Here is a 14,394-nt window from a genome sequence, read left to right as displayed (position 1 = left end):
TTTTTTTTCAGGTGAGAGTGGAATGTGGGGTAGGGGAAGTAGGTATATTTGGGGAGGTAAACAGACAGGACAAACAGGATGCATACAGGGGCGGTATATGACACATGTGGTGGGTGAACACCTTTGACGGGTAGGGATGTTTGGAAATCGCAAGCCCATGAGCCCCCAGATGGAAACAGTGGGACAGAGGTCCCCACCCATGGGTAGTCACCACTGCACCTTCACGGCCCAGAGGGTGACTGTGCTGGGGGATGTGTAGGAGGGGCAGGCTGACCCGGGAGTTGTGCCACTCGGGCCTCAAGCTGGCGTAGAGGTTCTGCAACAGAACATTCAATCTCTCTACGCACCACAGCCCAGACTGTCCGAAGGGTGATAGGTGCTCCTCCGCCCACGCTTGCACGGGGGGGGGGGCGAGCCCCATCCCCTGCAGTGCTTCCACCCAAAGGCGACACAGGGCTAATGGAGGAGGAGGTCCCAGGCTGGGCACCATATCTGCTCGTGCCAGGTGCCATGGCCAGCTGAGGTGGGACAGGCGAGTCCGCTGGGACCGGCCTTCCCATATGAACTATGTTTTGGAGAGTTTAATAAAGATATGGGTTAGTAACAGTCAAAAGCATTCCCAATTAGTTATAACAGCATGCAGAAGTATTCCCATTAAACCAACACACCAGATTTTCAACAGTTGAAAAGCAAGCATAACACATACATGTATAGAACATTAGTGGACATTACAACAGCATGCAGGTTGAATTTATGGCAACAGGCCACCAATATTGTGGTATTTTAACAGGGCACATGCATAGAAATCAATGCAAATATTGATAAACCAATAGGACATATGTCCCAACAAATGTTTTGAGATTAGACATACCAATTGAGGTGTGGAATTGCATTTTTTATGCACATACAGTAGGGTGGGAAAAGATAGCTCAATTAACAACTTATATATCCTTCAAATTTTCACTACATTCCTATTAACTGCAGTTATATGTCCCTTACATGTATTATTACACTACCCATTGTCCTTATATTGTGCAATTGGATTTTGCTAGATCATTATATACATGGGCTGTATCTTACATACAAACTGTCCAAGATGCAGATGTTACTGCAACATATTTTGAGAATTGCTCACACACACTACTGCTAAAATGGTACAAAGACAGATCTACTTTCATATAATTATCTAGATATGTTCAGGTGAAAGTTTCAGTTGTATGTTAACAGCTCCCTACATTTCTGGCAGCACACTGACATTTCTGGGGAACACAATACCAAGCTACTCATGTGCTAGATTAACCTGTACATGCTGGCCATGAACCAACAGTTGAGGGCTGTACATATGCATACAAGATGCTGGCACTCCCTTCATCCACATTATATGGGCCTACCCAAGTGAGGGTTGACACTGCTTAATACAACACTACTATTTGTAGAATGCAACAGTACAACAACATATCAAAGAAAATGACACAGACGCACTCCATGAATCATACATTTATTAAGGTTTATTACACCTTTATTTATTGGGTTAAAAGACTTTTTGAAGGCTCTCTCATTTATTTTATATAACAGTACATGCAGAATAATTACTAACCTGTCTCATGACACAGCCTTTGCAGCCTATCTTCATGGGCTTGCTGGTTCATAGCCCAGACACTTGCAGCTGTGAAGTAAATGCAGTGATATTGAGACATACCTATCCATAGTATAGACAAGCATAGCAATTCTTAACTACTTAATACAATGGCTACTTACTCAGTACTGGGGCATTAGGCATCATATGGGATTCCTGGATCCACTGGTCCAGTTGATCCTCCCTATGTCACTTCAGGTCAGAATAATGGTACCTGACCTGCTCACTAGTCCGAGGAACACCAGTGTCACTGGTAAGATCATGGGCAAGACTGTTCCAAGCCTCTGTTTTATATTGGGTACCCTGGTACTGGCCCCACAGGAGTCTTTCCTCATGATTGTGGACAAGGAGCCAAACCATTACTTTGGACTTCTGGATGCCCCGGTATTGCGCTCTAAATCGAGTGCCTTCTCCAACACCAGCCATGCTGACTGCAGAAGGAAGCTACAACCAGTTATAGCAAGTATTCCCGCCTGTGAAGCTTAAATATGCCTCATTTCCCGCACTTATTTGTGATTGGCCAGTTTTGGAAAAACTCAGCTGTAGGCACGCCTGCTTAGCTGATGTTGGCAATGTTTAAAATTCCTTTGATAGATATGTGTCTGTTGAAAGTGCATGTTTGTGAAATGCTGTCATGGCTTAGTGGTTAAGTACTGTGACTATAGTGCACAGTATCCTGAGTTCGAGCTCTGTCACTGCTTTTTATTCTCCTGCTGGGCAGACCTGACTGGTTAAAGTACAGTAAAGGAGGTGTGAGCATATTTAACTGGCTTTGCTCAACGTTGCTCGATGTTGCGCTGGTTAGAGAGGTGCGCAGCTATGTGCAAATACGTTGTGGTTGCGCTAGTTAGCACAGTGCGAAGCTATGCGCAATTGTATTTAAATATGCTCAATAATGGTAAAATGTGCTTAGTAGTGCTTTATATTGCTTAAAGTAGGGTACTCATGCCTCAGAATGCATAACCATTTCACCTTCATATATATATATATATATATATATATATATATATATATATATATAAAATTCGTTCACCACTGCATTTAACATTTCAATGATTTTTACAAAACTTATACATAAAAAAATGTCAGGAAATATTTTTGTATACAGATTTCCCACAGAAAATGGAATGTGCAGTAGTGGGACTTGAACTGGGAATGCCTCCTCTTTGTGCGAAGGTTCTAACCACTATGCTATCGCTATTTTGCTTAATTTGCATATATTTTTCATATTATCCTCTTCTGGTGTCTAAGCTGCTAACTGTAGCTAAGCAATGGGCAAACCCGCGCAAATACGCACAAATACAGGCAGCTATATCGGAAGAAAAATAAATTCTTTTTATTTGTAGTTTTGTCAGTATTTTAACATATGGGGGAGTGTAGTGTTACATTGTGCACATGTGAGCAGACTCGCTCATGTAACTCGAAATTGCGGCATTTCTTTATTGCAAGGGCGTGAATTTTTGGACTGCTTGGCAGTCCGACACGCACCCTACACTCATCCATGCTCCGTGTAAGCTTTAGAGTTGAGGCAGTGCACCCTCATTAATATGTATGGCGCAGTGCCATCATACTCTTACACTGGCGCTTCTGTGTAAGACTAATCTAGTCTTACATGGAAGATTAGTAAATCCGGGGGATTTTGAATGTGTCAGCACCTAAAATTTTATTCTTACATGTTGACCTTATGGATCTAATCATAAATTATTAATATGCTTGAAGGTACATAACTGTGACCTTACCATTTGGTTGTCAGAAATTATATCCAGCAGTAAAATGTTTGAGCTTGTGTTTCTGTGGTAACATCACCTCTGGCAACTGAAGCCTCTTTGATGTTGTCATAGTCCTGGTAATCAGTCTTCATATACATAAAGGGTCTCAGTGGTTCTCCAGTTAAGTAGGTTTTAAGGTCTTGGCTCAGTCAGCTCAGGCCCATTAATCCTGGTGGACATACCTCTCACAGGTGGTATGATACACCTAAGGGTCTTTCTCCCAAGTAAGTTGTTTAATCGGTGACAGTGTCCCTTGGGAGTAGCTATTGACTTGGCTAACATGACCATCTCTTTGGTTATAGCTGATGAGGTCTGCAGAAACTGTTCTGCTATTGTCTTCTTGGCACACAGATCTGCACACAAATGCAGTATGAAAAAAAAAGATCCCAGTACATCACAAGACTCCCTCATTTTTTTATGGAGGGTTACATTCATGTTGACAGTTACAGATCTCAGGACTTTGGCATTAATAACTTGTGCCAAAATGCACACCACAATTTACCAATGTAGAATATCAAAGCAGCTAAGACCACCCCCCCGTCTTTATAAAAAAAATAATGCAGTTTATTATATGCAAACAAAAATAAGGCATGATTTTCCAAGCAAAATAACATTTTGTGTTTTAAATAAATGCACAGCCACCAGCAGTAACACATAGCTGAAAACACTGAATTTGGGACTTTGAGTTTTCAGAGCTATTCCTCAAACATTCCAGATACTTTGATGGATGTATCATCATCAGCTTAAGCCAAAAATTGGAGAAAACAAACTGGAAATACTTTCATGGTCCAGTGTTGCATGAAAATGATACCATTTCATGAGAATGACACTTGTAACTGATTGTAAGTTGAATATAGGTAACTTTAGAAATGTTTCATCAAAAATATGATAAAATAGACAAAACTGCAGATTAAGAACACAACACAGAATGCTTGCACAACTCCTGATCAACTGAACTGCTGGAGTTGCCTCATGCATACATGTCAACTCTCTGTCTCTCTCTCTCTGTTTTTGCAGAAGATCCCTGATTTTGACTAATTTTTCCCTATCACTTAACAAAATGTTTGATGTTGTTGTAAAATTACTGACGTTAATGACAGAGTTTGGTGCTTCTTATTCAGAAAATGCATTTTGTTATAAAAGCCCTTGTATTAACTTTGTATCTGAATTAGAATGATAATTAAAAACTGTTTGTGATTTTTTTTTTTTTACTTTGCCCACCACCCCATTATATTTTTAGCTTTGGCTTTGTCCATTCCCCTTACTGCAAATGTTGTTTTACCCATTTCTTATGACATCGATATTGATTTGTAAATGAAGACACTGTCAGCAATACTGTTCTTGATAACCTAAGCAATTGCATATAGACACGGACAAAGATGCATACACTTCAGTACAAAACTAAAGGCTGAGCCTGTTAACATACAATTATGGCCCAGATTACAAGATGTCTTAAAAATACAGTTTGGTTCACATATTACAATCTAATCCATAACCCTCAAAGTGTATCCTGAAGAATAAGGGAAAAGGTAAAAAAAATGGAAGGACAAGTCACACTTACACTTATATTACTAAAATGCCACTACAACATAGCTTTTTTTATAAATTAATTAAATTACAATGAATTACAATCAATTAAATACAAATAAGAGAGACAGTACCATAGTATAATTAATTAGTTCTGTGATAATATCTTTCTAAAAAAATAAACACACCTTCAATGTTTTTGTGAGCACTTTCAGTCAATGCTGGTGGATACTACTTTGTTTTTTGTGCATTTCGGGGCATTATTGACTGTAATCCTCATTGTTTGACCATAAAATAAAAAAAAAAATGTACAATGGTCACTGCAAAATATAAAGACAGATCTGAACAATATTTAGTTTTTTGTTTTTCCCTTAGTGCTGACAAGAATGCATGTTTCTGGCATTATTGACTGACTATAGCACTCAGTGGTTTATGAGCGACATAGCACAATATGAATAATGTGATTTATGTGTTCTGCTTCACAATTCTTATTAAAGCATAGCACATTTGTAAAAAAACACACTAGTTTAATAATGCTATCCAAATGTATTGTGCTGTAATAAGAGTGCTTTTTGCATTACATTTCTACAGTGTGACAAAAATGTCAGACTCATCTTTTAGGTTAGTATAAATATCCATACATTATAATGAAGGTTTAGGAAGTTGCAGAAGTGTGCAGCTGTCAAGCTTCCTAACTGCTGTAACACTCTAAGCAACACACTACCATTGTCTAATCAGTGTTTGTCGTTATTGCCAAATAACACAGTTAGAATAAGCATGTGTTTTTAACTATGTTCTTTGTTGGATCACTGCTACAGTAGTGTAAGCTATATGGAACGCACTAACATAGATCAGCTTGCCTTGAAAGTTTTAGGGCACCTGCCACATGTCAAACAGCAGCTTGCATAAGGAATGTAGGAAATAAAGAGTAACTATGGTGCCAAACTTCAAAACTTTCTTGCTGCCAAAGAGTGAACAGTGTTACAGTAGTTTGGAGGTCTTCCATCATTTATGCTTTCTTCGCTGGACAGACAAATTCCCCATACAGAATTATCTTACATTTCTTAAAAATAAAAAAGAAATGGCAGCAAGTGTAAGATTTTGCTTTACTCTGGTGTAGTAGTTTCCTGTATGGAGACTTTCTTTTTGTACGGCCTTTTCATGGCTGCTTTTTTTTTTCTTAAGGAATACTTGGTGTTCTCAGGGGTAGAGATTTTGCTTTAAAGCTTTCCACAAAATATCTTTTTGGAAAATATTTTCAGGGGTAGAGATTTTGTTTTAAAGCTTTCCACAAAATATCTTTTTGGAAAATATTTTTTTTCTATGTTAGATATTTTTATTACCAATAGGAGCTTTCTTGTATTGCTGGCAATTTTGCAGGAACTTTTGTTGTTTATGTTACCTGTGTTGAGATTGCATTGAGTATTTTCCTCCTCATGTCATTTTTTTTTTCCGTGTGTGTGTCCTCTCTGGCTTTGTTATGAATGTAGGCCCTTGTAAGTCATTTCATTCCTAGTCATCAAGAAAAGAAATGCAATAAGGAGGCTTTTATTTTTACTTCAAATTCTGTGACTCTGCCGCTGGTAAATGACTCCACTGTGACCATGAGTTGTTCCTTATACTGTTCATATTCTTCTCTTGGTCCCACTGCTGCTGTTCCTCAGGAAGCCACTGAGGAGCAAGAGGCTGATATGTCCTCTGCAGCATTTCAGATACCCTTATTCAGAAAGGGAGGACCATGCTTAATGGATTCAGAGAAGGGACTGATATGTATTCCTCTGTTACACTCCCCTGAGGAATGTTTTTCCCATGGAAGGGACTGTTCACATAACCATTCATTTCAAGAAGGCTCTCACAGAAAAAGGAAATCCAAGACTAAGCATATTCTCCTCCCTTTCTAGAGATTATTGGCTGCACTTTGCTACAGGTTTATATACATCCTTTCAATCTATTAGTACAGACTTGTCTCTTCCTGTGAAAAGGAAGTGATTGTTCCCCCTTTTCAGATATGGATTCTCAGCTGGAGGGTCAGTCCTTGCATTGGGATTCTGCTTCTCAGGCTTCCACTTCTTGCTAGAGGGATTCTGACTTTGAGGGGAGTTACTCCTTCGATTCTACTATGGGAAGTTTGTCGTTTTTGGATACTATTACTAAAATGAAGTTTCACTGTGTGCAAAAGGATATTTCCAAATCTTAGATGAGATATTAAGTTTTGTCACAGGATAACTTTTGTCTGCCAGTCCACTGTTCCTCCTCTACTATTTGCCCTGGAAGATGCTTTTTTGGCAGCTTGCATCACCTGACATGTGGTCTTCTCTTCCCAGGAGACCTCATGGATTATATAAGGTACCCTAGACTCACATACTTTCACTAATCCTAGAGTGGATCCAGCTGTTATTATCTTATCCAAATCCGCTTCTTTCATACTCATTACAGCTGCTAATCTTTTGTCCTCTGACAAACTGTGTAGAGCTTTGGATACATTTGGTAATAAGATTTATGCTTCCTCCACCTTGGCATTTAGAACTGTGAACTGTCAGACTCATGTGTCTCGATTTCTCCTGGCCTTTTTTGGCAATATGCAGACGTTAATTGCTAACATTCCTACCTCAGAGTCTAAGGCATCTTTGACTTTGCTTTTACTTTGTTTCGCAGGTCACAAAACATATTTTAAAATGTGCACATGATGCTGCTGATGCAGTATCTGGTGTGTCTGCTGTGGGTTTTGTTCTGAGAAAATATGCCTGGTTACATTCTCAGAACTCCCTGACTCTGTTAAAACAGAAATTCTTAATTCTTCTCCGGATAAAGATGTTTTGTTTGGTCTTTCCTTTCTGAAGGCTCTCAAAAAGTTTGATGAAAGAGGAAAGTTAATCCAAGGAGTTACTTAAATTTTTCAGTTCTCCTTTTGGAACTATTTCTGACATTTCCCCAAGTACACATTTTTCTTACAGCTCACAGACTTAAGCCTTTCCAGAAATATTCCACTAAGTATGTTTATGAAAGACAATGGCAGTGTGATCATAGAAAAAGGGTCCATCCTCTCAATCCCAACTTCAAGCTAGGAAAGCAGACTATGTACACAATCCCATGTTCCTCCCTATCCTGTCAATCTTGTGAAGAGTCAAACATTCTGTGCATTTACCTTCCTCTTTGGTGATGCATAACCTCGGATTCTTGGGTGCTATGCATCATTCTCAAAGTTCATTAGCAGAGGGGACTCCCTTCCTTTATTTCAGGGGATATCTAAACACTCTTCCAATCAGACCCCTCATCTCTTACTCTCCATCAGATGCTGTCCCAAGGTACAACAGAATATATGTCCCACCCTCAAAAAGGGAAAAGACTTTTATTCATGGATGGTATTGGTGCCAAAGAAAGGAGGAACCTGGAGAGCCATTCAGGACCGTTCTTTTCTCAACCTTCACATCAAAGTTCCAAAAGTCAAAATGTTATCCTTTTAGTCTGTGTTACCTCTCATTCCACCTGGCAACTCCCTAGTAACTTTAGATTTAAAAGTCCATTATCATATTTCATTCCTCAAAGGTTTCAGATGATTTTTTCAAGTTTCTGTTGCTGGTCCAGATTCACAATTTTCTGTTTTGCCCTTTGGACTGTCTACTGCTCTCAGTGTGTTTACAAAATGCCTAGCTTCAGTGATGGCCCACTGCAGTTTGTGAACATTCACATCTCTACCTAGATGACTGCCTGATAGTGGCAGAATCCTTTGAGAATTGTCAAAAGTCCCTTGATTTATTAATGAACCTTTATCTTGGGCTGGGATTTCTGGTAAACAAATAGATGTTTTCTTTAATTTCTTCTCACAAAATAATACTTCTAGCATGTCTTTTGGATACACACCTGATGATATGTTTTCTTCCTCAAAACTAAGTACTGTCTTAATGACCCATGTTCTGCAGTTTTTCAATCTGTTTCAGACACCTCACTGGGAATATCTCAGAATTGTATGATATATGGCCTCTTCTGTTCTTATGATTCCTCTGGCCAGACTTCATAGAGAAAAATGTAATGGCTCGTCAAAACTCTCTGGACTCAGCATCTACAGCCCCTGTCCTTTTATATTCCTGTTCTGGGGCTTGTGAAAATGGAGACTGGTGGGTGCATCAATTGACTGTCAACCCAGATCTTCCTCTTACCACTACAGGCAACTACTCAGTCAGTGACAACAGATGTCTGAAGCCATGCCCAACAGAATAAGGGTTCAGGTTCTTTGGAACAAGCAGGAAAAGTTAAAACACATACATATCAAAGAAATTATGGTTCTTCTACATATTCTCAAATCTCTGAAACATTACTGTGTTCCTCTTCCTTTGCTAGTCATCACAGACAGTAACAATGTGAAGTTTCACATAAACAGGCAGGAAGGAAATGGATCTTATCCTTTCAGCAGACTAAGTATGGTGGCATGGGATCTAACAATTAAGCACAATTTATCCCTCCAGGGCTACTTACATTCTATCTGAGCAGAAATTTTGCTGCAGACAAGCTGAGCAGAACCAGTACAGGCATTTGCAAATGGATATTGAACCCAGGCATCTTCCAGAAACTAATCCATCTATGGGGAACACCAAAAGTAGATTGGTTTGCCTTCAGCCAAAACAGACAGCTGAGGGCATTCTGTTCCAGGACTCCGTGCACTCAGTCTTGGAAGATAGATACATTTTCAAGGTCTGTAATGTTTCTTATGTCTTTTCTCCATTTCCTTTAATAACTGAAATTATTTTTGAGTCAGAAGAACTCTCCAAAGATTATAATGGTAATCTGCATTTTGGCCTTGGTACCAGTGGTTCAGATGGGCCTACTCACACAGGACAGAGGTTGTATGACACACCCCATCATTCACCTTCTTCAGTTGACTGCCTTGATGATAGAATTTTAATTCCCTGTAGACAATTTTTTCCCTGAGGACTTGCAGCAGGTATTAGAGGAAGCCAAGAAAGCTGCTATTTGGAAACCATATTTGAGAAGTGGAGTAGATTTTCTGGATGTTGCCACTCTAAGAAACATACATTTTTTGGGGCCCAGATGCCTCTGATTCATCAGTATTTGTGTGCTATCTGCTGGCCTTTCCTAGTCTTCTATTAAGCGTCATCTATCAGCCAGTTCTGCATGTCTGCCCTTAGATCCCCTACTTTCAAAAAAATGTTTCATAATAGTAGTGCAGAATGGGGTTTTTTGCATATGCATCCCCCTATTAAACAGGTAGCACTTTCATGGGATCTTTATTTTGTGCTAGAAAAGCTTATACAGCTTCCTTTTGAGCCTGTGCATGAGACAGATTTGGTGGTCTTTATTTTGGAAAGTATTATTAATTGCTCTAACTTCTGACAGACATGTATCTGAGTTACTAGCCTTAATAGTAAACAGTCTTATTTTTCATAGGACTAGGGGTTTCATGAGAACTAATCTTTCATTTATTCTTAAGTTGGTTTCAGAGTTTACCTTGAACCAGGCCATTCATCTCCCCATTTCTTTCCAGAGCCTACAAATGAGGGTAAAATGACTCTCTATACACTGGATGTTCACAGACGACTGAGATACTTTCTTGAGAGAAACAAAACCTTCAGGATAGCTGATTAGCTGTTTATTTCCCATGAAAGAAAGAAAGATAAGCAGTGTCTAAACAAATGATTTTCCTATGGGTATCCCAAGCTATTAGCTTTTGTTATTGTCATCACTAACAATTCATTCCAGGAAAATTCAGGGCTCATTCTACAACTTCTCTGGCATTTTGGAAAAGGGTGCACTCTAGAAATGTAGTAGATATAGCAACTTAGCCATCAGTACACACATTTGCCAAATATTACAGATTGGTCTCGTACTCCAAATCCAGGGCAAGCTTTGGTAAGACTATTCTCCAGGGGCTCCTGGATTCTGACCCACCTTCCTCCATCCAGGCTCTTTAACTTTGGTATTCATGTCATATAGCTTAGGCTACTGCAGCAGTAATCTAACAAAGAATATCTGACAATGTGAGGTATTGCCAGCTATGCCAGGAGAAGTAGGGCAGTGGATGTGTAACATATGCCAGCATAGCTATCTAGAATTTTGTACAGAATTACATGTCATTTATATATCAAACTGATTTGTACAGATGCTTGTGTTGAAAAATTTACCCAGACCCTGGACTTGAGTGTGTTCCCTGTGTGCTCTTAAGGGAAATTGTGCTTGCTGCAGAGATCTGTATCTGGAAATACTGTGTGTATCCATTTTTTTCCAAGTGAACGTCCCTCTCCAGTGCCAGTGGTGAGGATTCAGGCTCTTTGATTACTGGCCCAGAGTGGGGACATCACAGAACATATTACAACTGTGTAAGTAATCTTACTACAACAGCAGACTTTTGAACAGATGACTGCTGCAGTAGCTGCTCCCACCCTCCAACCCCCAGATTTTGGGTATATTTTTACAAGGTACATTATTCTTATTTCTTTGGGACATTTTCCTGTTTTGTGAAACTCTGCAGGGCAAGAAAGCTCAGTAATTTGGTACCACAGCAGCTAACTTCCTACCTTCCTTATGTAGGAATCAGTTACAGAGCATGGAAGGTGTCTTAAAGCTTTGCAGGCAGGTCAATGGGAGAGACAGCAATCTTTAGCAGGATGTCCCGTATAACTTAGGCTACTGGGGAAGTGATCTACTTGAATATCTATTCTTATGGTAAGATTACTTACAAAGCTATACTGTCTTTCCACTATGCCTCTCAAGTGTCCCTCATTATGTATACTTGGTAAATGGGTAATCAGTATGGGTTGTGTGGTGCCAGTATTTATGGTCGAGGTCTGACAATCAAACCTGTCAGCACCGAAACCACGTTTCAAGCTGTGTGAAAATGATGATTCATAGTTTTATACTAGGCTAATTACCACTAGGGTCTTTAAAAGCCTAGACGTTCAACTCAACCCAGTTTTTGTCCCAGAGTTCCTTGTATGCCTATATGGTGGTTGTTACAGTAGTAAACAGGTAGCCAAGTTTTAAGTGGAGGGGGGTTTATGTCAGTCGGGGATTTAAGTTACTAAATGCTGACCACTGTCCATCAGAGACATGAGGGGCCAGACCAGGGGTGAATTTGTGATTTCACATCCAATGATCAAGGTTTCTTTTGAATAAAGGTGGTTGGCATAATGGTTACGGTGTTTACCTTACAAACACAAGGTACAGGGTTTGATCCTCCCATAGGGTCACTTGCTAGGATTAAAATAGCCCAGAAGGGCAGTCAGCCTAATACTAATCTATGAACCTATGTTATTAAGCTTCTTTGAGATACTGACATTCCTCCTTTTGAGTCAAAAAAGTACACATTCCTTGAGGATCCATGTGGAAAAGTTTTGTCACACACTTAAGTGTTAAGAATTTTTTAACTAGTGTCCCTGGTACATACAGAGTCATATTAATTTGTTAGGGCAACTTATATTTATAAATATATATATATATATATATATATATATATATATATATATATATATATATATATATATGTGTGTGTGTGTGTGTAGATAGATAGACTGCTCCATATTTTGCTAATGTGCTCCACAATAGGAAAGGCATTGTGCTACATTTTTTAGATGGACAGACTAATGTTCAGTGATTGTTTATACTAGGATGCACCATTGTTGTTTGCAAAGGTGTGGGCTGTGCCAACTTGGCTGACATTCCTGAGGAGCTGTCAATTAAGTTGGGTAGCTGCTTTTAAATACTATTTTTTATTCTCTGAAGACTAAAAAGTTTAAGAAGGTTTAAGTAAAACTATATGAACTCTCAAATCGGGCATTAGCTCACAACCAATCAAGGACAAATTTCAACAGAATCAGGGACACTTTTAAAATCTTAGTGCTATTAACTTCAGACATTGATAAAATCAAAAGCATACAAGTTAATACACATTTTCTGAAGTAAAACAAGTCTAACTCTTAATTATTGTAACTCAGATGGACATTAAACCATCTGCCTTTTTAATATCGGACATTTCATTAAGAACTTAAAATGATAAAATTTCATATCTCTCCGAGGAATGTACCTCATTTGGGGGTCTTAAAAAGCTCATGTTCTTCAAAGCTCCACACGGAAAGGGTCTGTCACACATTCAGTTAGCGATTGTTTTAAATGCTATCCATGGTAAACAGAACTGAATCATATTATTTCATTAAAATAATTACGAAAATATCATATTTTAACCATACCCGTGGTGGTGGAGCTTCAGTAGCGTTGTCTCATCACAGTAAGACGCTGTCCAGTTCGATTCTCAGCTAGAGCGTCTTCTGTGTGGAGACATGCGTGAATGGGCGTACCTTCATTAAAGGTTGTGCGTCAGGGCTGGTAACTCGGCACGTAAAAATCAACTACCAATCTTTAGCGGACTGGAGTTCCGCTGTGGCGACCCCTAACTGGTAGGGTTACCACCTGTCCCACTTTGGGAGGGTCAGTGCCTCTTTGGGCAGTTGTGTCCTGACAACAAAATTGTAAAAATGGCAAATGTCCTGAGATTTTAGGACAAAATTATTTCCTATATTTTATGTAATAGTTGCATAAAACAGTTATTCTGCATCTAAAATACCTAAATGTTATAAGAAACAGAATAAGCAACTAAAATGCTACAAGAATAAGCTTTTATTTAGGCAAAAAATTTAAGTTCGAACTTTTGTACTGACCGTGGGTATGTGTCGGCCTGTAAAATCTGATGTTTGTACCAAAAATGTCCCACTTTGGCCATTTGAAAAGGTGGTAACCCTACTAACTGGGAAAAGCCGAAAGAAGACTACATCATATTTTAACCATACTTTGAGCTTCCTAGTTGAATTGGTTAGTAAGTGTTCTACATATTACCCATGTGTTCCACATTTTAAGAGACTGGTGTTCCTTATTTTAGAGAGTGAAGCCTGGGAGCGGTGCAATTTATTTTAATTACAATATCCGCCTTCAACACCGGGGGCGGAACTTGGTGAGTCCTAACATAAACAATCACTCTATGTTTTCAGACTCTGGAAAGAAAACACTGCTCAGCTTTCTGCTTGAAATGCAAATAATCAGCAAATAAAATAAAAATCAATACAAAGCAACGATACTAGCCCACCATAATTTTATTCGCATGCAAAGAACAAATAATATTTATTTTAGTTAAAAAGTAACCCTCCCGCTGACTCTCGAAACTGCGGTAAAGAAAATGTACTTTTTTACGAGCTCTGAACTTTCGTGCCAGTGACGTTTAGGGTGAAAGAGCATCAAAAGTAAACAAGATGGCGGCGGTCAGTAATGAGCAACGTGAATCTGATGAGAATGTTTTGAATCAGAGTACAGAAGAAGAAGATTGCACTGTTCTTAGTTTTAAAGAATTGGTAAGGATACGGCATTGTACAGAGACTTGTGGAATATTGGTGTGGAGTGCAACATAACTGCATTTTATACGTCAGTTAGACTTGAAAACTTTTCGAATACACTGAAGTTAGT

General features: G+C 39.0%; 1 protein-coding gene across 1 annotated transcript in view; it reads left to right on the top strand.

Annotated features, from left to right (window-relative positions):
* Positions 1–13,935: 13,935 nt before the first annotated feature.
* DDX47 (DEAD-box helicase 47) overlaps positions 13,936–14,394 on the top strand; it is a 596,838-nt gene continuing 596,379 nt past the window's right edge. Inside the window, exon 1 of the mRNA XM_044073445.1 lies at positions 13,936–14,282. Coding sequence (XP_043929380.1) covers positions 14,184–14,282 — 99 coding nt within the window. The 5' untranslated portion in view covers positions 13,936–14,183. The remainder of the gene's footprint in view (positions 14,283–14,394) is intronic.

This window comes from Protopterus annectens, chromosome 1.part0, assembly GCF_019279795.1.
Source record: "Protopterus annectens isolate FY-2018-M chromosome 1.part0, PAN1.0, whole genome shotgun sequence".
NCBI classification, from domain to species: domain Eukaryota; kingdom Metazoa; phylum Chordata; order Ceratodontiformes; family Protopteridae; genus Protopterus; species Protopterus annectens.
This window is presented reverse-complemented; position numbering and strand designations above follow the sequence as displayed.